The sequence below is a fragment of the Mesoplodon mirus genome (genome assembly GCF_964341445.2).
Source record: "Mesoplodon mirus genome assembly, chromosome: 15".
NCBI classification, from domain to species: Eukaryota; Metazoa; Chordata; class Mammalia; order Artiodactyla; family Ziphiidae; genus Mesoplodon; species Mesoplodon mirus.
In genome coordinates, this window is record NC_138991.1 from 21,862,432 (window position 1) to 21,889,418 (window position 26,987).

The following is a 26,987-nucleotide window of genomic DNA, read 5'->3' on the forward strand; positions in this document are numbered from 1 at the left end:
TATAAACAAGATGAAAAGACAACTCTCAGAATGGGAGAAGATATTTGCAAACAAATCAGAGAAACAGAGGGCACCCTGACCACCTGGCCATGTGGAATATGATCAAAAGAATTCTTTGGTAGCCTGGGTAGCCTCTTGCCCAGCTACGAATTCCCCCTACAAGCTCTATCTCCACCACAACTCTCTCAGGAAGACTATAAAATTGACTTCAAAGTGATTTCAAACTAATAACTGCTCACTCCAAGAACATTTTAGGGTACTCAATTTCCTAGCAATAGCATCTAATAGACCAGATAAGCCAAAACACACACCTCGCTGGGTGGGAAGAAACTCTACCAAGGGTTAAGATAATTAAGTAAGTGTCTTATACAGAAACAAATTAAATAAATAGTAGAATAAAATAATTGTTTTGAACCATCTTTTTCCTTTTTAAAGTTTTCTTTGAACCTTGGTAGGCTTTTGGCATCAAAAAAACTTAAGAATTGACTGCCTTTTAAAAAATTACCTTAAAACAGTGCAAAGACAACTGTTTTTTTTTTTTTTGCATCATGCAAAGACATCATTACATGTTATAATACCTTTACTTTTTTATAAAGGAAAGCAAAGTGAATTTTCATAAGCATGTTTCCTCTGTGGATGCATCTCTAGTTGGTTACAACCAACTGGAGAGAGCCATCAAGGCAAACTACCCATTAGCTGTCAATTTAGAATGATTCTAGAAAGCTAGCCCCAGAGCTCCACCAGTATCTTTTCAACAACCTCTTAATCTTGTTTATAACACCTGTGTTAAAGCAGCCTGACATCAATCCTACTCACTTGTCTCAGACTGAAATTACTTAGAAACTTGAGAATTCAGGTAAACATATTAAATACCAGAGAGTCACTGGCTGAAAACCCTGTACACAAGGGAATTCGGTCAACTCTTTTAAACAAAGCTGCACAAATAAGCCAGGATGGGCCTCAATAGGCAAAGTCAGATATAAATCCTACAAAGAGCTTCTCAGGAGGCACTGAGGTCAGAGAATTGCAGGATTTAAAGAAACCATGAAGAATTCTTCCTCACCAAGCGATTATCCAAGCTTTATAACAATGACCATTAACTGTGTGCTTATTATATACCTGGAACTTCACATTTCATTATCTTTTCAACCCTCACACAACTCTGCCAGGTAGGTAATACCATTCCCTGTTTCTTCAAGTGAGGAAACCAAGGCTCAGGTAGTGGCTTGCTTGGCGAACTGCCTAAGGTCAAAGAGCTAGAAAATAGTGGAGACGGGACTCAAACAATCTAAGCCCAAGGCTCTTGCTCTTACCAGGACACCATACTACCTACGACCGTGTGATTGGGAAATCACCCCACCATAACTGGTTTCTGTGCTTACTACTAATCTGTTTCCCAAGGCTACTTAAACTTAAGTGTACTTTTAGCAGCTCTACCACTTTCTGTTTTAGAAACCCATGTGTGTCCCAGGCCTGTACAAAACAATGTACATAAGAAATGATGGTAAAGTAGTCCCATTTATAGGGGAGCATGGTGCAGGGAAAAGAAAATGGATGTTAGTGGTCAGACACTTAACTTTGTTGTTACCAGTATGTGACCTTGGTCAAATCACCACACACTGAGATCATCCTTGGAAGAAGCTCTCACAGCGAGGAAGTGCCTAACCCAGAAAAAGTACTTAATAAATGTTTAAGAAAAAAAACAAATGGAAATGCATGTGCCAGACATAACCAACATGAAATAAAAACTAACCTTGTTAGTTTTATCTTTTGCCTATAAGGTTGGGTAAAGAGAAAACAGCAATTATGGCTCACAGTAGAGTTGGTATAAATCTGGCTAATAAATGATTAATCTCTTGTTTTGGAGTCAAAGACAGCTCGGTCTTTAAAACAACTCCAGTCAACTCTTGGGTTATTAAAGTACTGGAATCGGACTTTTATCAAGATCATCAACTGCTATTTAAGACAAGTTTCACCCAACCCACTGTCTCCTATGACTAGGGCCACTATCATTCACAAACACAGCTTAATCTCCTCTCCATCAAGATGTAAGAGACAAGAAAGAGAAGACAACTGTGGAAGTGCTAAGAGTTAACATAAAAAGATACCTGGAAGAAACCCAAATTCAGCCACCTAATCATTGATTCACTGCTTCATTCATTCATCCCTCGTTCTTTCCTTTCTTCAGTCAAGAGACATTCATTGAGTAGTTACAGCAGGTACTGAGCTGGTCACTGCCCTAGAGGAACTCAAAGTCCAATGGGAAGAAAGATATGTAATCAAATAATTCCAATACAAAATTGTTGGGAAAGGCAGTCTCATGCATGCAGTATTTCAAACCCCACTCAGTCACATAAAAACGGGCCTTGGGCCTGGAATACTTCTGTACAAGAGATAAGGAGCCCATACGGCCTATGCCTGGCTTATCACTTTGTATAGGAATATCTTTCCCTGTTTCAGGCTCAGCCAGTGTTCCTTTGTTCTGCTTAAGCATGTGTGTCAATGGCCCTTAGTCATGCCACTAGCTTTCAGGTCTGGGTCCTTCTGCTGCTGCAAGAAAGAGGGGTGCACATAGGCTAACCGTCCAGCATTGGAAGGGGGAGGGCCCTGCTAGCCACAAGGGACTGACGTACACCACTGGAGCTGATCGTGCTCTGTCTCTTCTCTATGTGAGTAAAGCATTGTTCCATCCAGTGCTTGACTGTGTTGTGTTTTCCTTGGCAACTCCAATACCAAGATGCAATGGACAGTGTTTGAAGCGCTCCCCTGGGATTGGTAACTGATGCACGGTGTTCTGCTTCCCCAGATTTGATAACCAGGGCATGGTGTTCTACTGGACAAGAATGATATATATGGTAGACTGGAGGCAAGTACAAGGTAGGGTGATGGTAGCATTCTGCTGCATTCTACTCTCTAGTGTGTTTCTTTTTTTAAGCTACCTTCATCCACTGGAGCCCTCTATTAGGAAAAAGATTCTACCACCTACTTCTTGGGTGTCTTTGGGCAAGTCACTAAACCTCTGTGAACTAACTTTCCTCACCTGCACGATGGGAATAAGAATACTGACTTCCCAGGGTTGCCTTTAGGGTGAGACAGAATAACATATCAAATCAAATAGCACAATGTCTGGCTCTCAGGAGGCTTCAATACCTGGTAGTTCCCAGCCTTCTATTTTGTTCTTTTGGCTTGGTGACATAGGGAGGAGAAAACACATATTCTTTTATCTCATTAAACGTATGACAATTCCTACAAGCTCCTCTATGAGGTGTTTTTCATTCACTGCAAATCAGGAACATACTAAACCTATAAGTAACCCCTTCTCCCGCAAACACAAAGAGAAACTGTCAATTGAAGGCATATCTGCCATTAATGCAGAGGCAATACTTCAAGCCCAGCTGCACACCTACCTCCGGATATTATCCTGTTAGGCTTGGTGTCATGCTCCTGAAAAAAGCTATACTCACTGCACTCAGCAATCAAAGTGCCTCTGCCTCACACAAGATGAACCATGGCTAAAAATTGCTTTTTTAAATTAAAGTAAGACTTCCTCAACCTCAGCACAACTAGAATGTGGAGCCCAATATCAGACTGTCAACCAGCCTCCATCTTGCTCTAATGGTGGTTTGAAGCACCCAGAAAAGTAGAGGGAAAATTACTAATTTAAACAAAATGTTTAGTCCTCTAATTATGGGACAGGCTCCAGGAATATGGAAAGTGATTTGCAATCTTCATTATGGAATCCCCACCAACCACTAGCACAAGTCATATCAGCCAGAAGGCAAATGCCATCTCTTTTTCCCCCACTGGGCCTTCTGTGTCCTTATAAGTTCTGTGGGGATGGAAGAAGAAATCTTTGGAAAAAGAAAAAAATGAGGTACAAGAACCAGAATTTCTGTCTCCCCAAGTTCACTATGCTGAATAAGGTGTAAGGATCCCCCAGTGAGAAGCCAGGGAGATAATATTCAGTGACTACATTGGCAGGCTAAGCGGACTGAGGGCCTTTGAAACTCTCAAGTCTTGTAAAAACTGCCCAACTCAAGTGGTGCTTAAGTAATTCTTTTTATTTGCTGAGAAGTCCTGTCATCCTCCTCTCATCAGTGGTAAGAGATGCACAGAAAATTAGGTGGTGCCCACCAATGGCACCTCTGGTCAGAAGGAAATCTGTTCCTCTGTGGATATGCTTGTACCATTGCTAATTTGTGTTCATCTCTGCCCGTTCAGATCTCTATGTGCTAACTCAGGAAAAAAAGTCCCTACCAACTAACTCTGACAAGTCTGATGGCAGAACTCCCACTGGAGAATCAGCAGACAGCAAAGGCAGGCAATTATTCCCCTTCATTAGAGAGAGTTCTTTTTAATTTTTTTTTTTTTAATTTTGAAAACAACAAGTAGCCATTCACAGGCACTGCTCACTGCAGTCACTTATACAACTGGCAGAAACTGAAATTTCCCCCAAGCCAACTGAAAAAGATGTCCTGGAAGTAACCAGAAATGACTGTGCCCCTTTAATTACCTACCCACTGTGATGTAAAACCAGACATAGAGAGGATGGCCACAGCAGATCTGGGCAAAACAGTGGTGATATTTAATCATCAGTCCAAACCATCTGCAACTGTTTTGCAGAAGCACATGAAGTTTATGGATTCCAAAGCTTCCTACAAGTTACCAGGTGCTGAGGGTCAGCTGCATTGTCCTCAGGTCCACCAGAGGCTGCTTTCTTCGTTCTCTCCAGGCCAGCGTGCTCAACAAAAGGCACCAACCCCACATTTTCTGTGCCAAGCCTGGCACTAGGAGAGTGTTGCTTCTTGATTAAGCCAGAATCCAGATTAAATGTTTAGAACTGGGAGATCCTGAAAACCACCTAGGCGGGAAAGCAATTATTCTAGGGAGAGCACAGCTTCAGCTGCGGCCCTCCGCAGCACAAAGGTGAATTCTACCCCCTTTGAACGACTAAGCTGGCCAGATTGCTTCCCTACAATCTATTCTCCATTCGGCAGAGGCAGTGATCTTTTAAAACTTAACCAAACTGTGTCAGTCCACAGCTTAAAACCCCTAATGGTTTCCCAATGTACCAACAATAACATCTAAACATCTTAGCGCTTCCCATCCTCCCCACAGCAGACCTCTCCGTCCTTATCTCTGTCCCTGCCTCACTCGTCATGCTCTAGGCCATACTGCCTCAAACATGACGAGCTTGGTCCCACCTTAGGACTTTTGTAGTGGTTTTCCCCTTGGCTTACATTGCTGTTCCCACAGCTCTTCATGTGGCTGGATCCTTCTCGTTATTCATTCTCAGCTCAAATGTTACCTCCTCAGAGAGGCCTTCTGGGATCTTCTGATGATCCCCAATCATTCAATTACATCAGCCCATTTTTCCCTTCATATCTCTATTTAAAATATCTTGTTTTTGTTTCTCTAGTGCTATTTGTTTGCATGTTTAGGTGTTCTTATTTATTTGTATTTGTTTTTCTTGTATATTTTCTGTCTTGCCTCCCTGGGTATAAGTTCTATAAAGACAAGGGACAGCAACTGTCTTGTGTATCACTCTATTCCTGATGCCTAGTATAACATCCTACATTTAGTAGGCATTTAATAAATTTGTTGAATAATTTAAAAATGAAAGGCTTGATACGGATTACTAATCTGAATGAAGTTTACTAGCCCTTGAAAATCTGGATTGGCTCACAGCCTGACGATGAGCATGTGTCACAACGCCCTAGAAACACACAAAACACCAGCAGAGAACTGATGTACTATTAATGGTTAAGTCTATTAAAGATTCCAAAAGTAATTTTAAACTTAGTTGCTCTTAACTGGAGGGGGGGTCAAATAAAAATGTAATTAATCCTCAATTTTATGTACTAACAGAATAAGCACATGAATAATGCCAAAGTGTTCAATAATTGATCATACCTGCCTTTGGAATATAGTCAGACACAGTCAGAGAGAAGCATCATAATACTCTGTGCTTGACTTCAAATCCTTCTCAGTTCAGTCACTGACTTTGGACACTGCTGGGTAGTTGAAGGGAAGTCTAAGGAGCCAAAGTAGACAATCTGCTTACAGGAAACTGATCATCTAAAATAGTTAAGAGATGAAAATGCACTGTGGTAGTCTCACTAGATCTTTCACTGAACTCAGGATGAAGGTAATCTAGTTTGTTCACCAACCCACAATGGAGCTGGGGTTCCAAAGTTTAGGCCAACACACTTTCAGATCACTCACTCCTGGAACTCTGTGGAAAAGAAAATGTTCTTGAACTATTCAGCTGAAATACTAGAATCAAATGGCTGGCCTTGGAGAAGGTAAGAGTATTCCTGCTATACTTTCTCCTAATTCCATTTTCCCTACAGCTATACAAGACTCAGACCAAAACCAATCACTTCCTTCAGGAACATTAAGGGAAAAAAAGAAAAAGAAAGGAGTAATTTGTAAATGAGATTCCTGGCACTAGAAAAGAGGAAAACTGAGATATCTCAGTAATATTAAAGCAACCTGGGGAAAAGAATTACTGTGTTGATGACATAATCCTTGATATCAATGACTGCTAACTGTGGTAGACTAGGGTTATACTTTAATCTATTGAGAACAGTTCTATACTGTGGAATGTGTGAGTGACAAACTGTTCTCATTTCCTTTTATAGCATTCTAAAGCTTAATCTCCAAGACACCAGTGACCTTGGGAATACTAAGGCAGCTTTGCAGAATTCGAGAAAAACATTTTTTCCTTTTGCTATACCATATGTGTTGTCTATAATTATATCAATAATAAAAATTGACAGCTAGCATGTACTGGGCACTTACCATGTGTCAGGCACTGTACTACTTAGCACTACCCACACTGTCTCATTTAATCCTGTATCTTTAAGAAAAAGATGGTAAAGTGGAGATTTTTTAAAAGATGGTGGGGCAGAGATAGACACTGTTATATAATCTGCATTTTAAAGATGAAGACTTGAGGCTTAAAGAGGTTAATTAAGTGACCCAAGGTCACATAGCTACCCAGTAGCAGAGGTGGGATTCAAACACAGGCAGCAGTCTGCCTGACCCAGAGTTATTGTTCATCCACTACACTAAACATTAAAAGACGTCTAAAATGGGCACACTCAGAAGGGCATGTATTTTGAATTATTTTCTCCAACAGTGCTAACAAGGTATCTTGAACCATCCACATTGTCCAATGTAGTCATTTATACATGTGAAAACTTCTGTATGGGGGTCTTATAAATGCAACCCCCAATTTAAACAGTGACACCTAGTGAGAGACTGCAGAAAGGTATGGCTGTCTTCCTCAAATTCACCTCCAAAATTAGGCATCTCAATAAGACCTATCTCCAAGGAAGCTGAAATAGGTAGGACTGGAGTCTATGACCAGAGAAGGGTGTTCTGTTGGTACACAGAGGAAATAAACCCACATTCATCGTGCCAATATGACATCCACAAAGAAAAAAATGAAGACAAACTAGAAAGCTAATTATTTGACAAAGTCCCAAGAGTCTAAACAAAGATGGTGGCAACTGAAATAGAAAAGAAGGGATAGAGAAAAGGCTCCTGAAGAAGCAACAACTCCCCTGCAAAGCCTTCCCAAGTTCCCAATGGCAGGACTGCTCCTGCCTCTATGCCACCACATCTTGTTCACGCAATGGCACTGTGTACTGGATTATCAATTCTCAAATCTGTGGGATGCTCCCCCTTAGACTGAAAGCTCCATGAGACCAAGAACTGTGACTTATGCATTTTCAGACCCTAACATCCTCTTGACTCCTGAGAAAAGAGCTAGCCCTTTGCCCAAGAGTTTGCATTTTCCATGAGGAAAACAACCTTGCCTTTCATCTTTAAGCTCCTTCATCTTTGAGAACTAGCTCCAGGGCTTTTTTCAAATCTGCTGGACAGCTACACCCTTGACTAAAAGGCAGAATTGGGGGTAGGTGATAAGGGGGCGGGTGGAGAGATGCAGAGAATTATGTGATACCAGAGCATACGGTCAGAATGTTCAGTAGTCACATGAAACCTAAATCAGGACTAGTGAGCTAAGAGTTTACATAAAGATGCTGAAAGACAAAAGAATGGATGATTCCTCTAAGATGAGGAACCAGGTTATAGAATAAAATTCTAGTGAAGAGGCTCTAAACAAACACATGAAAGGATGCTCAACATCACTAAAATTGGAGAAATGCAAATCAAAACTACAATGAGGTATCACCTCACACTAGTCAGAAGGGTCATCATCAAAAAATCTACAAACAATAAATGCTGGAGAGGGTGTAGAGAAAAGGGAACCCTCTTGCACTGTTGGTGGGAATGTAAGTTGATACAGTCACTATGGAGAACAGTATGGACGTTCCTTAAAAAAACTAAAAATAGAACTACAATACGACCCAGCAATCTCACTACTGGGCGTATACCCTAAGAAAACCATAATTCAAAAAGAGTCGTGTACCACAATGTTCATTGCAGCTCTATTTACAATAGTCAGGACATGGAAGCAACCTAAGTGTCCATCGACAGATGAATGGATAAAGAAGATGTGGCACATATATACAATGGAATATTACTCAGCCATAAAAAGAAATGAAATTGAGTTATTTGTAGTGAGGTGGATGGACCTAGAGACTGTCATACAGAGTGAAGTGAGTCAGAAAGAGAAAAACAAACACCGTATGCTAACACATGTATATGGAATCTAAAAAAAAAAAAGGTTCTGAAGAACCTAGGGGCAGGACAAGAATAAAGACGCAGCGTAGATGAAGAGAATGGATTTGAGGACACGGGGAGGGGGAAGGGTAAGCTGGGACGAAGTGAGAGAGTGGCATGGACATATATACACTTCCAAATGTAAAATAGATAGCTAGTGGGAAGCAGCTGCATAGCACAGGGAGATCAGCTCGGTGCTTTGTGTCCACCTAGAGGGGTGGGACAGGGAGGGTGGGAGGGAGAGGCAAGAAGGAGGAGATATGGGGATATATGTATATGTATAGCTGATTCACTTTGTTATAAAGCAGAAACTAACACACCATTGTAAAGCAATTATATTCCAAGAAAGATGTTAAAAAAAATGAGGCTCTAGAGGTTATCATACTAAGTGAAGTAAATCAAAGACAATACCATATGATATCACTTATATGTAGAATATAAAATGTGATACAAATGAACTTGTTTACAAAACAGAAACAGACTCACAGACATAGAAAACAAATTTATGGTTACCAAAGGGGAAAGGGGGTGGGGAAGGGATAAATTAGAAGTTTGGGATTAGCAGATACAAACTACTATATATAAAATAGGTACACAACAAGGTCCTCTGTACGGCACAGGGAAGGACAATTCAGTAACTGAAGTAACGGATTTGAATCAAACTTTCTTGAAGTCTAACATGAAAGCAAAGAGATACAAGCCAGCAAGCAGACAAGATATTAGAACAAAAGCTTTCCAAAAGAGCATATTTGAAGGCACATACTGGTTCATTCGCTCAATCATTAAACAATGATTTATTAGGCATCAACTAGCAGAGAGACACTCTCTAGGTGCTGGTCCCTGCCTCTCAGTTCACTGCCTAGGGTGGAAGGGGACACAGAAATACAATGAATTTTGCGAGTATGAAAAGAACTCATCACAGGAAAAAGAGACGGTAAGGTTGCAAAGGGAGGAAGTGAACTTAAGAAAAAACGTCACTCAGAAGATGAAACAGAAAACACCCTGAAGTGGGAATACCAATAAGAATAGCAATTTATTTGTTACTTATAGTCCCACTAACAACAAGTAACTTCAAAAAGCACTAGTCTAAACTGTCACGCAAAAAGAACCTGTTTCATGACGCTGTAAAGTGACATCATGATTATGACAATATTCTCAGAGCTAGAGGTAAAATGGGGCTACCAAGGAATGAAAGATATATTTGAGCACAAGTGTCCAGACTTCCAATAATGTTTCTTATACACACACCATCGACAAAACAACAGAACAGAAAAGCTCGGTTATAAGCTACAACACAACCCTAAGAAAAAAAAGCAGATAATAAGAAGTACAAACAATAAACACATGCAAGGGAAACATGTTTATTAAAGCAGATGAACTCACACTTTAGAGACCTCCTCTATTAATGAGAAGACTTTAAATTATGACAACTAGTAGCATCGAGATTGCAGTAAACTGGGAACACACACTAGTGTTAGCACCGTAAACCGATACAGGATTCCTTCCACACGAGCGCGGTGTATTGCCTGACATACCTGCAGCTGAGGCAACCCCACCATCTCCTGCCGCTCGGCTCCATTCACTCAATGCTCTGAACATGTCACTCCCATGTTTTTGCTGTCACTAGTCCTAGTCAAGAATGACTCTCCTCAGCCTCCTTCAGTACCCACAGAATTTCTATTCATTCATCAGGGCTGAGATTCCAGGGTCATCTCCTTCTCCTCAATGACCAAACCAAATCCATTCCCAGCAATACATGCCCTCTCCAGGCACATCCAATCGTTCCTTCCACTGTGCTCCCATAAGACTTTATTCATACAGTTAGTTGTTGAAAGGTCTGTCTCGCTCCTTAACTATGAATTCTTTAAGGTCCAAGACCATAGCTTAATCATTTTAGCCCATGCAATACTTCGCACAGGAGATGATGGCACATGATAATGACTAACGACAGATGTGAGGGGGAAAATGCCACAGGAATAAAGAAGTTCACTGCAATATTATCTCCAAGAACAAAACCTGGAAACCACCTAAGTACTTGACTATAGAGGAGCAAGTTAGGGAAAAATGGTTGGTCTATCACTTGAGCAAAAAGTATGTCAACATTAAAAACAACATGAAGACTACGTAGAAACACAAAATATTTCTGGCAATGTTAAATTAAAGCACAGAACGCAAAACAGTATATATACAATGGTTATAGCCATGCAAAATACATAAGGGCTGTGGGAATATAAAAATATTTTATTGGATTAGGGTAGTAGTTTCCCTTTTCTTGAATACTTTAATACTATTCCTGTCAGATTATTGCCATTAAAATTTTTTACTTCAAAAGAAATGAGAAGGGAAAAGGAGAAAGATTATAGATTCCAATAAACCCCTGCAATCCAAGGAAATGCTATATTACTGACTGATAGGTGACAAGAGGAGTGGGTGTCTGCAATATTGCCAAAACCAAGGCTCCCTGACCCCAATCTGCCTCAAAGAGAATACTTCTCATGTCACAAAATAAGTCATTCCCAATGAGCCAAACTGCACTAAATGTGAATTCTTTATTGCAAACCTTCAAAGGTAAGAACTTTTTCCAGACATCTGTGGAATCAGTATTAATGAGAATGCCCCGGAGTTCATATACGTGCCTACGCAGCAGAAACTTCTCAGCCAAGGGAACTGCTGGGCACACTTCTTGATGAGATGTCTAAGCCTGAAGGCATCAAAAAAGTACATTTCCATATTGGGAACATAACTGGTTTCCTCTTTAAGACTTTTTCCACCACCACCTGTCCACATTATAATTCTCCTGTCTTTTCAAATGAACAGTTAACATATGTCAAGGATATAAGGCATATACTGAGGCACTTGCTGCCTAACTCTATTACTAGAAGAACCAATCTCAGCAGAAAATTGGAATCTTCCCACCAAGTTGCCCCAAAAGTGAAATTTAGTAAGCATCCAAAAAAAGTCAAATACTTTTAATAAACATTTTTGGCATTACATATTTTCTTTATTTACCTTAGTCTCTGAATTTTAGGAAAAGAAAGAACCAGAAGTCATATAGCTCAATCTCCTCATTTTACAAGTGATTAAAAAAAAGATGTACAGAGAAGGGAAGTGACTTATCCTGAATCACCCAGATAAATAATGATAAAGGTAGGATTAAAACTCAAATCTCCCAGATTTTCAGCCCCAATTCATTCTTCTACATCAAGCTTTTCTTATCCCTTGAAATCTCCGGAGCTCTTCGCCTAAATAATCAGTACCATAGTATTTTAAAGCTAGAAGGGACCTCAGAGAAACTTACCTAATCCCCTCATTAGGCATATAAGGAAACTGAGGCCCAGAAAGATTAAGTGATTTGCTCTCAATATCTGAGATGGCAGGGGCAAAGTATACCTTAAGCTCAAAATACTGTGAACTAATGGCCATGAGAAGGTAGGTGAATGTCTCAGAGAAGATTTTAAGAGGAATGTAGATCATTCTAGACCAGGGGTGGGTCTCAAAGTGTGGTCCCGGGACCAGCAGCTTAAGCATCACCTGGAATCTTGTTAGAAATGCAAATTCTAAGGTCCCATGGGAGACTTACTGAATCAAACTCTGGCGGTGGGGATGTTCAAATCAGACCACCTTTGTCCCTGAGAAATGAACTTTAGTGGCCATATTGAGTCTACTTTGTAAATGACAAGTATAATCAAAAGCGCTTAAGAGTTACGCATTCTTCTATACGTGTACCATACTTCAACTTGAAAAGTTTTTAAAATTGGAAAACGAGATTTGGGTATTCGGTCGGTTCCAGTTCTGGCTCTCCTCCTTACTGGCTGTTTCATCTTGGGCTGGTAACTGACCTCTCCAGCTTGAGTTTCCGTCTCTATAAAATAGGCATGCCACCTACCTCAAAGGGCATGCTGACAATTAATGTAAGAACATATCTGAAAGCACTTTAGTTCAGCACAGCACAGTGGTTAGGAACTCCAACTCTGAGGCAGGCATTTTTCTGTACCTCAGTTCCCCCATCTGTACAACAGGGATTTAAAACAGTACCTTCTTCATAGGGTTGTTATAAGGATTTAGAGAAACGATGCAGGCATGCAATGCATCTTTCATGTCTATAAAAAGTTAGTTTTCAAAGAGCTTTTGCATCCATTAACTCAGGTAATCCTCATGACTTTCTACAAGAGGATGGGAGCATTTATTATGGACTAGATTCTAGACTGTACCATCTTTAGGAACAGGAAACGTGGACACTGATCTTACAGAAAGAAAAGTGCGTGAGTAGTGCACGTGGGGAATGAACAGAGCTGGAAATAAGATCAGGATTCTGGTTTCAACTCTTGTCACTACCTTGGCCCACCACCTCAGGGACGTCCCTTACCAAAATGGAGTTCACTTTTCACTTATAAATATGTGGGCTGAATGAGGTTATCTGTAAGATTTCTCAAAATAAAATTCAAATTCCTTATCATGGCCCACAGGAAGGCCTACATAGTCTGTCATCTGCCTACATCTCCAACCTTACAGCTTATCATTCCCCTGCTCATTCACCAAGTTCCAGCTACATCAGTCCTCTTCCTGATCCTCTAACAGGATGCACCAGCTTCTATTTTAACAACTCACAGCCTGTGTACTTGCTATTCATTCCCTCTGCCTTGATTATTCTGCTCTTTTCACGACTGGCTCCTTCTCAACCATCGGTCCTTTAATGTCCGTTCCTCAAAGTCCTTCCTAGACCATATTACCTAAAATAATAGGTCCTGTCTCCTGCTCCCAGCGGTTATCTTCTTTAGCAGCTCTGTCCAATAAAAATATATTGAGAGGGCTTCCCTGGTGGCGCAGTGGTTGAGAGTCCGCCTGCCAATGCAGAAGACACGGGTTCGTGCCCTGGTCCGGGAGGATGCCACACGCCGCGGAGCAGCTGAGCCCGTGAGCCATGGCCGCTGAGCCTGCGCGTCCAGAGCCTGTGCTCCGCAATGGGAGAGGCCACACAGTGAGAGGCCCAAGTACCACAAAAAAAAAAAAAAAATATATATATATATATATATATATATATATATATATATATAGAGAGAGAGAGAGAGAGAGAGAGAGAGAGAGAGAGAGAGAGAGAGAGAGAGGGCCACAAACAAGCCACATATGTAACTTTAAATTTTCTAGTAGCCACATTTAAAAAGTTTTTAACAAGGTGATATTAATTTTAATAATTTTCTTTAAGCCAACATATCCTAAGTATTATCATTTCAGCATGGAATCAATATAAAAATTAATATATTTTACAGTCACTTTTTTCATACTGAATCTTGAAAATCCAGTGTGTATTTTACAGGTGTAGCGGATCTCAATTCTAACTAGCCACATTTCAAGTGTTCAAGGGTAACATGTGACCAGTGGCTACCACACCAAACAGCACAGCTCTGTAGTATACCCTGTGTATCCTTCAAAGCACTTACCACAATCTGAATTTCTCATTTGTTTACTTTCTTATCTTGTTACTTCCCCACCAGATTATAAGCTCCACAAAAGCAAGAACCTTGTCTGTTTTGTTCAATGTTGTATGCTCAGTAGATGCAGTCAGTACATATTCAATAGATATTTGTTGAGCAAATGAATGAACCTCTTCTAGCTTTAATATTCTATGAGTCAGTGGGCTCATATGTAGGCCAAACAGGCATATAACCACTCATTCAACAACGCTCCTATTTCCTTTCTTCTTTCACATCCTATTACTGTCTTAAAAAGGAAATCACCTGGCTATATACCCCCCATTGCTTACAAGCTCTTTCCCACAATGTCTAGTTTCCAAGGTCAGTTCTATGTGTACCGGCTGAGGGAATTGCATGAATAGAACTGCTAACGTTTTTCAAACGTTTAACTCTTTGACAAGCATTGGGCTAAACACTTTACATTTCACAGCAGCTTCAAAACAGACTTATATGATAGCTACTTTCATTGCCCCCATTTACAAGATGAGGAAACTGAGGCATAGAGAGGGTAAGTATTCTGCTCAAGGTTACAGCAGCCAGTTAGCAGCAAAACAGAGATTCCAAGCCATAGGGCTTCAGACTCATGGCTCTGAATCCCTTATTCTCTACTGCAGAGCTGTCCAAAGGAAATGTAAGGCCTGCTATACATGTGATTTTAGTAGTGACACAAAAAGGCCACTAGCTACATTAAAAAGTCAACAGAGGGGGGCTCCCGGGGGCTCCCCTGGTGGCGCAGTGGTTCGGAGTCCGCCTGCCGATGCGGGGGGCGCGGGTTCGTGCCCCGGTCCGGGAGGATCCCGCGTGCCGCGGAGCGGCTGGGCCCGTGGGCCATGGCCGCTGGGCCTGCGCGTCCGGACCCTGTGCTCCGCGGCCGGAGGGGCCGCGGCGGTGAGGGGCCCGCGTACCGCAAAAAAAAAAAAAAAAAAAGTCAACAGAAGTAGGTACAACTTATTTTGAATATATTTTATTTCACCCATTACGGGTAATGGGTGAAATATATAATTAATCAGTATGATCAATAATCAAAGTAATCGACATGATCATATAATCAATCTAAAAATTTTACTTTTTTAATACTGATTCTTCAAATTCCAGTGTGATTTGACACTTAGAGTACTTCTCAATTCAGACTAGTCCCATTTCAAGCGTTCGATAGCCATATGTGGCTAGTGGCTACCATACTGGACATTTAGGAAGTCAAAAGTGGGGGGAAAACGTTGAGCTGGGAGCCAAAAGATCTCATCTCTAATCCCAGCTCTTCCTTGTTGAGTGACTTTGGATAAGTCCTTTCTACCCTCTGGGCCACTGTTTCCCCACAAGTACTCCGAGCAAGTGGGACAAGAAGAAGATTCCAAGGTACCCATCCCATGCTGGAATGTCAAACATCTGTCAATAACTGCAATTAACATGGGTCCGGCTTTCCACACTTTAACATCAGCTTTCACATCCATTGGTTGATACAGTCCTGAAACAAACCTAACAGGTAGCTAGTACTGTCTCCACTTTATACATACAAAAGCTGAGGCTCGAAGAGGGCGACAGGACTTGTCCTACAGCCACAGAGCCGGTCAGTAGAGAAGATGGGGCTCAAATGCAAGAAGGGCCAGTGCTCTCCCACCACGACCACCAACTCAATGACTGGAGAAGAGAGTTTAAGGGGGGTGCTTGTGAAGAGTGTTTGGGGCCTTCAGAATAGTTGAAGGGAGCCAGGCCCCAGGGCCTGGTGAGAAGGAGCCCAGCCTTTAGTTGACAAGGGGCCCGGGCCTTGGGAAGAAATAAAATGAAAGAGCCCAGGAGAAAGTCGAGGGAGTTAACGTGAAATGAGAGGCTAGGACCCGGGTGACAGGAAACGTGAGGGGACCCGGGGCTGAGGTGGGAGAAAGTGAGATGAAGGGACCCTGGTCCTGAGACTCCTGCCCGGGTGAGAGGACGGCCCCCCCAGCCCTCCTCGCCCCTCATACCTGGTAGCTCAGAAGTTCGCCAACGTCCATGGTTCCAGGTTCAGTCAACACCGTCTACTCTGATTCCCTCCACTCACAACCAAACCGCAGGCCCCACATAGGCATAGGCGGCTCCAGCCACACGGCTGTAAAGCGCCTTGAGCAGGGGCCGCAGAGCCAATGAGGTAAGAGTGCGCGCGTCGCGCGAGCCGGCCACACTGCGGTAAAAGTGCAGCTTTACGGCCACACTACCGTAAAGCGCGCTGCATTGGCCAGTACTACTTCCTCCCGGAGCCTGGAGGGGGCGGGGAAAGGGGGCGGAGACTTGATGGAGGGCGGTGCGGTGAGAGAAAAGATGAAAGGAACCAAGGTTTATCACGCGCCTCTGGCGTGCAGGGTGTTTCCCTTGCGCTCTCACGATCCATTCAGTGACTAGGCAGTTTTATCCCTCATTTTATCCTCAATTCGCAGATAAGGAAACTGAGGCATTGGACTTCACTGTCCAGTACTATACCCACTAACCACATGTGGCTACTGAGGGCTTGAAATATGGCTAGTCTGAATTAAAATGTGCTATAATTGTAAATAAAATACCCATCGGATTTCTAGGACTTCTACTGATTACATGTTGAAATAATATTTGGGGTATATTGGGTCAAATAAAATACAAAATTAATTTCACCCATTTCTTTTTACTTTTTTAAATGTGGGTAGTAGAAAATGTAAGTTACACGTGTAGCTCCCTTTGTAGCTTCCGTTGTATTTCTGCTGGACAGTGCTGGCTCAGAAAGTGTATTGTCCAAGTCCATATAACTATTACTGCCTTCAAAACTGTTGGTGATCACACTTCCCTGTCTGGACTTCTGTTTATTCATCTGTGCAAAGGCCAGAAACTGGATGATCTTGTTTCTACCCAAGAGATGTAAAAAGATTTTCTATAGGAGAAAGTTGCCCATTATTGGAAGAGAACCATTCAAAGAGTGCATCTGAGCTCCTGGGATTTAAATAAGGCTCTGTCTTCAATGGGGGCTAAGCCTCTCTGCCTTAGTCCTCTTGGCCATTAGCCCCCTGTTTTACATGTTCATGATATTTGTCTTAGTCCGTTCAGGCTGCTATGAAACAAATACACTGGCTGGTTTACAAACAACAGAAATTTATTTCTCACAGCTCTAGGGGCTGAGAAGTCCTAGATCAAGGCGCTGGCAGCTTCCTTGTCTGGTGAGGGCCTGCTTTACTGTTCACGGACAATGCCTTCTCACTGTGTCCTCAGTGAGTGTCTGTCTTCCCTTCCATATTCTAAGCTCCAGAAAGCCCGTACTGCTGCATTGCTCATCATGGTAACCTGAGAACCTAACACAACACCTAGCACTCACCGGGCACTCCCTAAAGTTGTTGATTTAATAGATGAGCCAGGGAATCCCTGGCAGTCCAGTGGTTAGGACTCCGTGCTTCCACTGACAGGTGCCCAGTTTCGATCCTTGGTCAGGGAACTAAGATCCCGCAAGATGCGTGGTGCAGCCAAAACAAAAAACAAACAAACAAACAAACACAAAATCAGAGGCTGAGAAGGAAGACTGTTCCCTTCCGATGACTAAACAGCTAATCTACCTAATGGGCATTAATTTAAAAAATAGGTAAGCCAATCAATCTACTAACTGATTGATACATTCCTGGAAATAATATTATCAAATACCTTTAAATCCTCACCCCTCCTAACAAAATGCTATTCCAATTTTAAAGATGAGGAAATGAAATTTCAGAAGAGCTTTGTTTATGCTAAGTGAGCTAAGTCAGACAGAAAAAAAATAAATACCATGTGATTTCACTTATATGTGGAATCTAAAACAAAACAAAACAATGGAAATAGAGAACAGATTGATGGTTGCCTGAGGTAGAGGGTGGGGAGTGGGCAAAATGGGTGAAAGGGATCAAAAGGTATACATTTCCAGTTATAAAATGAATTAGTCATGGGATAGTAATGTATAGCATGATGCCTATAATTAATAATACTGTATGCATATTTGAAAGTATCTATAAGAGTGGATCTTGAAAGTTCTCATCACAAGAATAAATAATTTTTTTTTTTTTTAAGATTCCCGAAGCTAATTAAACAGGGCTTACCCTTGTACTCCTAGTACGTTGGGGAGTAGCTTGGCAAATGCTGTGATTGATATGAAAAGTAGCAAGGTATTCTTAAGCACTTTTAGCACGGTTGTTACTCTCTGAAGCACAAGCTTTCAACACTGTGGCCTTTTTTAAAAATTTTTTTTTATTTTTTGCTTTATAACAAATTTAATCAGTTATACATATACATATGTTCCCATATCCCCTCCCTTTTGCGTCTCCCTCCCACCCTCCCTATCCCACCCCTCCAGGCGGTCACAAAGCACCGAGCTGATCTCCCTGTGCTATGCGGCTGCTTCCCACTAGCTATCTACCTTACGTTTGGTAGTGTATATATGTCCATGCCACTCTCTCGCTTTCTCCCAGCTTACCCTTCCCCCTCCCCATATCCTCAAGTCCATTCTCTAGTAGGTCTGTGTCTTTATTCCTGTCTTACCCCTATGTTCTTTTTTTTTTTTTTTTTTACACAATTTTTTTTTATTAGTTTCTGCTTTATAACAAAGTGAATCAGTCATACACATACATCTGTTCCCACATCCCTTCCCTCATGCATCTCCCTCCCTCCCACCCTCCCCATCCCACCCCTCCAGGCGGTCACAAAGCACCGAGCTGATCTCCCTGTGCCATGCGGCCGCTTCCCACCATCTATCTACCCCACGTTTGGTAGTGTATATATGTCCATGCCTCTCTTTCGCTTTGTCACAGCTTACCCTTCCCCCTCCCCATATCCTCAAGTCCATTCTCAAGTAGGTCTGTGTCTTTATTCCCGTTTTACCCCTATGTTCTTCATGACATTTTTTTTTCTTAAATTCCATATATATGTGTCAGCATACAGTATTTGTCTTTCTCTTTCTGACGTACTTCACTCTGTATGACAGACTCTAGGTCCATCCACCTCATTACAAATAGCTCAATTTCATTTCTTTTTATGGCTGAGTAATATTCCATTGGATATATGTGCCACATCTTCTTTACCCATTCATCTGATGATGGACACTTAGGTTGTTTCCATCTCCGGGCTATTGTAAATAGGGCTGCTATGAACATTTTGGTACATGTCTCTTTTTGAATTATGGTTTTCTCAGGGTATATGCCCAGTAGTGGGATTGCTGGGTCATATGGTAGCTCTATTTGTAGTTTTTTAAGGAACCTCCATACCGTTCTCCATAGTGGCTGTACCAATTCACATTCCCACCAGCAGTGCAAGGGTGTTCCTTTTTTTCCACACCCTCTCCAGCATTTATTGTTTCTAGATTTTTTGATGATGGCCATTCTGACTGGTGTGAAATGATATCTCATTGTAGTTTTGATTTGCATTTCTCTAATGAGCAAAGATGTTGAGCATCCTTTCATGTGTTTGTTGGCAGTCTGTATATCTTCTTTGGAGAAATGTCTATTTAGGTCTTCTGCCCATTTTTGGATTGGGTTGTTTGTTTTTTTGTTATTGAGCTGCTTATAAATTTTGGAGATTAATCCTTTGTCAGTGGCTCCATTTACAAATATTTTCTCCCATTCTGAGGGCTGTCTTTTGGTCTTGTTTATGGTTTCCTTTGCTGTGCAAAAGCTTTTAAGTTTCACTAGGTCCCATGTGTTTATTTTTGTCTTTATTTCCATTTCTCTAGGAGGTGGGTCAAAAAGGATCTTGCTGTGATTTATGTCATAGAGTGTTCTGCCTATGTTTTCCTCTAAGAGTTTGATAGTGTATGGCCTTACATTTAGGTCTTTAATCCATTTTGAGCTTATTTTTGTGTATGGTGTTAGGGAGTGATCTAATCTCATACTTTTACATGTCCCTATCCAGTTTTCCCAGCACCACTTATTGAAGAGACTGTCCTTTCTCCACTGTACATTCCTGCCTCCTTTATCAAAGATAAGGTGACCATATGTCCGTGGGTTTATCTCTGGGCTTTCTATCCTGTTTCATTGATCTATCTTTCTGTTTTTGTGCCAGTACCATACTGTCTTGATTACTGTAGCTTTGTAGTATAGTCTGAAGTCAGGGAGCCTGATTCCTCCAGCTCCATTTTTCGTTCTCCAGATTGCTTTGGCTATTCGGGGTCTTTTGTGTTTCCATACAAATTGTGAAATTTTTTGCTCTAGTTCTGTGAAAAATGCCAGTGGTAGTTTGATAGGGATTGCATTGAATCTGTAGATTGCTTTGGGTAGTAGAGTCATTTTCACAATGTTGATTCTTCCAATCCAAGAACATGGTACATCTCTCCATCTATTTGTATCATCTTTAATTTCTTTCATCAGTGTCTTATAATTTTCTGCATACAGGTCTTTTGTCTCCTTAGGTAGGTTTATTCCTAGATATTTTATTCTTTTTGTTGCAATGGAAAATGGGAGTGTTTTCTTGATTTCACTTTCAGATTTTTCATCATTAGCATATAGGAATGCCAGAGATTTCTGTGCATTAATTTTGTATCCTGCAACTTTACCAAATTCATTGATTAGCTCTATTAGTTTTCTGGTAGTATCTTTAGGATTCTCTATGTATAGTATCATGTCCTCTGCAAACAGTGACAGCTTTACTTCTTCTTTTCCAATTTGGATTCCTTTTATTTCCTTTTCTTCTCTGATTGCTGTGGCTAAAACTTCCAAAACTAGGTTGAATAAGAGTGGTGAGAGTGGGCAACCTTGTCTTGTTCCTGATCTTAGTGGAAATGGTTTCAGTGTTTCACCATTGAGGACGATGCTGGCTGTGGGTTTGTCATATATGGCCTTTATTATGTTGAGGAAAGTTCCCTCTATGCCTACTTTCTGCAGGGCTTTTATCATAAATGGGTGTTGAATTTTGTCGAAAGCTTTCTCTGCATCTATTGAGATGATCATATGGTTTTTCTCCTTCAATGTGTTAATATGGTGTATCACGTTGATTGATTTGCGTATATTGAAGAATCCTTGCATTCCTGGAATAAACCCCACTTGATCATGGTGTATGATCCTTTTAATGTGCTGTTGGATTCTGTTTGCTAGCATTTTGTTGAGGATTTTTGCATCTATGTTCATCAGTGATATTGGCCTGTAGTTTTCTTTCTTTGTGACATCCTTGTCTGGTTTTGGTATCAAGGTAATGGTGGCTTCGTAGAATGAGTTTGGGAGTGTTCCTCCCTCTGCTATATTTTGGAAGAAGAATAAATAATTTTTATAACAAAGTATGATGATGGATGTTACCTGGACTCATTGTGGTGATCATTTTGCAACATATACAGATAATGAATCATTACATTGAACGCTAACATAATGTGATGTAAATTATGCCTGAAAAAAGCTAAGGGGGAAAAAAAAAAGGAAGAGCTATGTGCTATGCAACACGCAGTCCAAAAACATGTGATAATGATGATGATTTGAGAGTGGCATCCACGAGAGAGATGGGAGAAGGGCACCACCCTAGAGACCAACTGCTGGGCTGTAACCTTTAAAAAAAAATCTTATGTGGAAGAATTATCCCTTCTAGAAATTTTTAAATAGCTGCGGGCTACCTAGTTTCCTTAAACTTCAAGCTTTAGATGCTCCAAGATGTAATCAGAGTCACTTCCTCCATCTTTCATTGCCCCAGTAAATTATTTGTGGGAACAGCCTTTAAGAAAATATCCTCAGAAAAACACTCATAAAGTATATTTATCACCAACATTGAGCTCCTACGCTGCCACCACGGACTGATTGGAAACATATGACAGTGCCAAAGAAATCCAGACTCCTCCATTTAGGCACTGATTGAGGTGGGGAAGAGTTGCAGGGTAGGCAGTGGAAAGGGAGTTATATTTTTCTGGAGAGCAGAATGCAATTATGCAATTTCTGGGGTTCAAGAGGAGTCCCTGTTCCCTCTGCCTCTCACTCCCCAAATCCAGGTCTCCAGATCCTCTCTAATCTTTTTAAATAGTGAAAACTAAAATGTAGAGTGTTTAGTTACTTGCCCACAGTCGTAGTATAAGTAATTGGCAATATTCCAATCCAAGCCTGTCTGACTATGCACTACACAGTAGGGATTTGGGCTCAGCTAACCTTTCAAACAGGACTGACACTTATGATCCAGGCACAGCTGATTATTGAATGCTAAAGAGTAATTATCTCTCCCAGCAGGCACTGGTCCCAATTAGACACAAGGAGAATTTATGTCCTTAGATACGCTGTGAGCCAAGTAAGAACTCAATAGTCCGGGATGTGCAATGAAAAGGAATTATTTGGGGTGTTTTTTTTTTTTTTGAAGTATGATAATAGAATTGAACTACACTGTCCTAATCTTTTAAAGATACATACTGAAATCCATGTATGAAATAATATTATGACTGGAATTTGCTTCAAGATTATCCAAGGTGGGGTAGGTGTGGGTGTGGGTGGAAGCATGGATGAGAGGGTTATTGGTGAGTTCATAATTGTTGAAGCTGGGCGATGGATGCATGGGAGCTCATTTTATTACTCTCCTGGCAACACAACGTTGGCAGCAGTTCCAGGCACAATAACATCAAAAAGAATAAAAAGGACTATCTTTTCCTGAGGCTTTCTCTTAGGAGGGAAGGAGAAGGAAGAAAGGATGCCGGTAGGGACCAACTTCGTCTATTGCACAAAAAAGGATTCTCCAGTCAAGTAAGTAGGGCTGGAAAAGCCATGAATGCCACTACTCACAATGGTTCGTAAGAATGTAATGAGCCTCATAAACACTTAATTCTGAGGGGATCCCCTCATCAATGCCCCACACCAATGAGCCTCATGAGTCACACCTTCCATAGAGGCTTTCATAATAAGGGCTGGAGGGAATTCTTTCTGCAGTCACTATTTGGGGTCAGTGAAAGGACATTGGTCAAGACCACTTCTAGCTTAGGAAGTAAGCAAACTCTTGGCCAGTGAGCTGAAGCAGCTGCTTATTACCCAGCCTTAGCACTAAGGACACGGATTAGTTATCTATTGTTGTGTAACACGTTACCTAAAAATGTCGTTGCTTAAAACAACAACGAACATTTATTATCTCACACAGTTTGTGTGGATCAGGAATTTTGGAAGCAGCTTAGCAGGATAGTCAAGGTCTCTCTTGAGATTAAAGTCAAGAGGTCAGTCACTTCTGAGATGGGTCAGTCATATGCCCAGCAGGTTGATGCTGCCTGATGGCCAGAGACCTCCATCCCTTACCACGTGAATCTATTTGGCCACCCAAGTGTTCTCATAACATGATGGCTGGTGTCCCCCAGAGCAAGTGATCCAAGACAGATCAAGGTGGAAGCCACAATGTTTTTTGTGACCTAGTCTCAGAAGTCACAGTCCGTCATTTCTGCAATATCCTGTGGGTTGCATGAGTCAGAACTATTCTTCGTGGGAGGGGACTACACAGGGCATGGATGCCAGGAAGGGAGACTCATTGGGTCCATCTTGGAAGTGGAGCCTCCAATGCCAGTCAAGCTTTCAGATGATGCATCTCACATCTTCACTGCAGTCTCATGAGACGTGGGGCGCCAGAATTGTCCATCTAATCTGGTCCTAACTTCCTCATCCACAGAAACAGTGAGATAATAAATGCTTTGGTATTTTAACTCCTGAGTTTTTCAGTAATTTGCTATGCAGAAATAGATACACAAAATTGAAGCAGGTTAGGTGCCAAAAAGTGACATTCCCATCATTGACTGCCACTGTGACCTATTGATAAACTGAGCATCTGATTAATACCCATTAGACTCCCCAGACCATTCCTGGCAGATATCAATGAAGGCAGAGAATGGCCCCACACCCCAGGTCTACTGGAGGGGCAGCTGCTAAGTTTACATCTTCTCTTAGAGGATCACAATGCACCTTAGCATGTTAAAAGCTCCAAGCAAGTCTTGCAGGGGAAAACCTGTTTAACTGTTTTACTCAATGTTTTCCAAGCCTATTTGACTACAGAAACCATTTTTCATGGAACATCTGTGGAAACACACCTTAAGAAAAACTGCTCTATGTCAGCCTCCTCAGAAGTTTCAGAAAATCCTCTACTCAGAGTGAAATCTCAAATTTTTACTTCGAAAAATAGCTATGCATATCCACATATATATTTAGTCCCTCAGACTCTAAGCCCTATTAGATCTGCTGGGACACCCCCCTTCTTTGAATCTTACATGAAAAAGATGCAAAGGCTTTGTCATGTTAGTGATGATGCTCTCTGAGTAGTAGGCTATGAGTGGCTTTCATTTTCTTCTTTTGGTTTATTTGTATTTTCTCAATTTCTATCCTGAACAAGTATTACAGAAGTAAATAATAAAGTAAATATATAAGATATATAAGTATCTATAAAGGTAATAAAATAAAACCTTTTTAAATCTCCATGCTATGTATTAAAGTTATTTGTAATGCCACACCTTGGGCTTTGTAAAATTACATAGATCTGTTCCTTTTGGATGCACACGGTTCCCCTCCCCCCAACACACCTCTCATCATCCTGTTTCTCTCCATGATAAATAACCACTGTTGGTATTTTAGGAATAGGCTTTTAGAGAGCTTGTTACATTGTCTATTTATATTTATGTTATACGTTTTTGTTTATACCACCACCTAGGGTCACTCCCCTAATAAACTCTGTATATCTGAATTCTTTTTTTTCTAATTTCTTATGATTTAATTCTGCATTTTTGAATGAGCCAAGCACATACTGTTATTTATAATTTTATAAAACAGACTAAAAGGAATTAGGAAGCCAAATATTGACCATCTTACTTTTCTTATACTATACTACAGTATACTATACTATACTATACTTAACTTTTTCACATTTTCAAGGAATTGCATATTGCAATGCCATGTTATCTTCCACCAAATTACTAAATAAGATGGAAGTTTTCCCAATCTGTTTTACAAAACAGCAAAACTCTTATTCTTAAACCTGATAAACAACCATAAGTATGACTACTGTACTTCATAAACTTACATTATAACGCTAAATAAGATTTCATTTAGGAGTTAACGTTTGAAAGACAGCAACAAACAAACACACACACGTATTTCCAACTTCCCCACACAGAACAGGAACACAGAGGTATTATACACTGTTCCCTCCGTCCCACCCAGCCCTACACTACTTGGAACACTGAACGCTCTCTTCAGCCACAAAGTGCAGAATCTGCCTCCGTTTGTGTGTGGGAGGAGCTGGACAGAACCCCGGAAGATCCACTGCCTTGCGCTCTCTCTTCCTCATCTCTCAAAGCCTCTTCATACCAACACTGGAAGGCACTGGGGACCGTGTGATTGATCTTGGCCAGGAACTCCAGGACTTTCATCTTGCTGGTTTCGGCGTGGGCTCTCGGGCCCCACAGGAACTCGTAGCGCGCTGGATCACTGTTGGCCACTTGCCGGTATTCCAAATACTTCAGCTTCACCAAATCTTGGGTGATGAGCTTCTTGGGCTCCCCAAATATGAAGTGCCTCTTCCCAGCATAGACACTCATCTTATTCAGGAATGCCCAGATATTCTCCTCTGTGGCGCAGTTGCCCTTCATGAGGATCACACCCAGGAGATACATCAGGAGACCGGTCTTGGGTAATCCCCTGGCACGACCCACGGTCCCATTGTTGGGGAGAGCCATTTTGCTGACAAAGGTATAAGAATGCTTGGTACGGTCGACCTCCTTTAAGTCAACACCAAATACCACCTCCATGTTGAAAGAAGCTCTTCTGAGGATCTTAGGGAATTGCTTTTGGTACTTCTTATTGATAAACTTCAGCATATGTGCTTTCGTAACAGGCCTTTTCTTTTTATACATGTGCATCAGGAACTGCACCAACAAATTCACTGTCTGCCTTAGAGGGCCTTTTCGAGACCGCACGGCGGAGACGGGAGCCTGAGAGGAACTGTGCTTTTGCTCCATTTGGCCTTTGGCTCCTTTGGATGATCTTGTGGGAGAAACACCTGCAGGCTTAGTGGTGGTGGCTAGGGCCCTCTGACGACTCTTGAAATTGCTACGTGACTTAGCAGCCGGCTTTCTCGGAGTAGTAACTCCAAGAGGAGGAGGAGGAGGAGAAGAAGACGAGGCGGCTTCCTCCTCGGCTGCAGTGGCCTGAGCACCCGTCAGACCCTGGGTCCCACTTGGGGCCTGGCGGCGTCTCCTACGTGTGCAGCGCTTACTGTTCTGACCCCGAGGCATGGTGACTGTGGTCAGGGACAACAGGCAGGAGTGCAGGTAGGACAGCGGGTGATCTTGACTGCAGATCAGCCCTGGGAATCCGCCCTTGGCCGAACAAACGCCGTGAACAACCGTCCAGCTCCTCGCCCCCGGAGCAGACAGAAGTGTGGAGCCACTTCCGTTAACGGCTGCCTTGCGTGGGGTTCCAACGGCTGGCGCGAGGGGCGGGGCTCTACGGGTTCCCGGGGTTCAGAGTTCGGCCGTCCCTTGATCCTCCCTCGCGGTTCTCTCCGTGCCATCTATTAGAGCCCGTGACCCCTCCCTCTGTGGTCCCGAGTCCTCCAGCCTCCAAACAAAGCCCTCACCTCCCTGAGTCCCTAGTGGGGAAGGCAGGGCGTTGCTCTGACCATCTCTGCCTGACAAGAGGGGCGCCACCCTGTGAGCCTCCCTCCTTGGGAGAGAGACCCTCTCGATAGCACTGAGGTCCTCACCTTGACCCTGGTTTGTCTGGTTATGGCCAAGACCCCTTCCCTTGCAGAACTGGGACCTGATCCTGACAGACAAAGCCCTTCCCTCGCTGAGACCAGACAGACAGAAACAAGGAGGCTTCTCATCCCTAGAGCTCTGCCTGGGGCCTCTCGTGGTTAAGAATGGGGGCAAGGGGTCTGTAAAGC

General features: G+C 42.0%; 2 protein-coding genes across 2 annotated transcripts in view; both read right to left on the bottom strand.

Moving 5' to 3' along the window:
• Window positions 1–16,269, bottom strand: part of CTNNBL1 (catenin beta like 1) — a 152,845-nt gene extending 136,576 nt beyond the window's left edge. The window contains exon 1 of the mRNA XM_082643383.1: window positions 16,127–16,269. Coding sequence (XP_082499509.1) covers window positions 16,127–16,156 — 30 coding nt within the window. The 5' untranslated portion in view covers window positions 16,157–16,269. The remainder of the gene's footprint in view (window positions 1–16,126) is intronic.
• A 9,024-nt stretch (window positions 16,270–25,293) lies between these two features.
• LOC309816817 (melanoma-associated antigen B3-like) lies at window positions 25,294–26,334 on the bottom strand (the record flags this gene model as incomplete). Its single annotated transcript, XM_082644593.1, has 1 exon — window positions 25,294–26,334. One exon carries the CDS (start codon window positions 26,332–26,334, stop codon window positions 25,294–25,296), a length of 1,041 nt encoding a protein of 346 aa, XP_082500719.1.
• Between the last annotated feature and the right edge of the window lie 653 nt (window positions 26,335–26,987).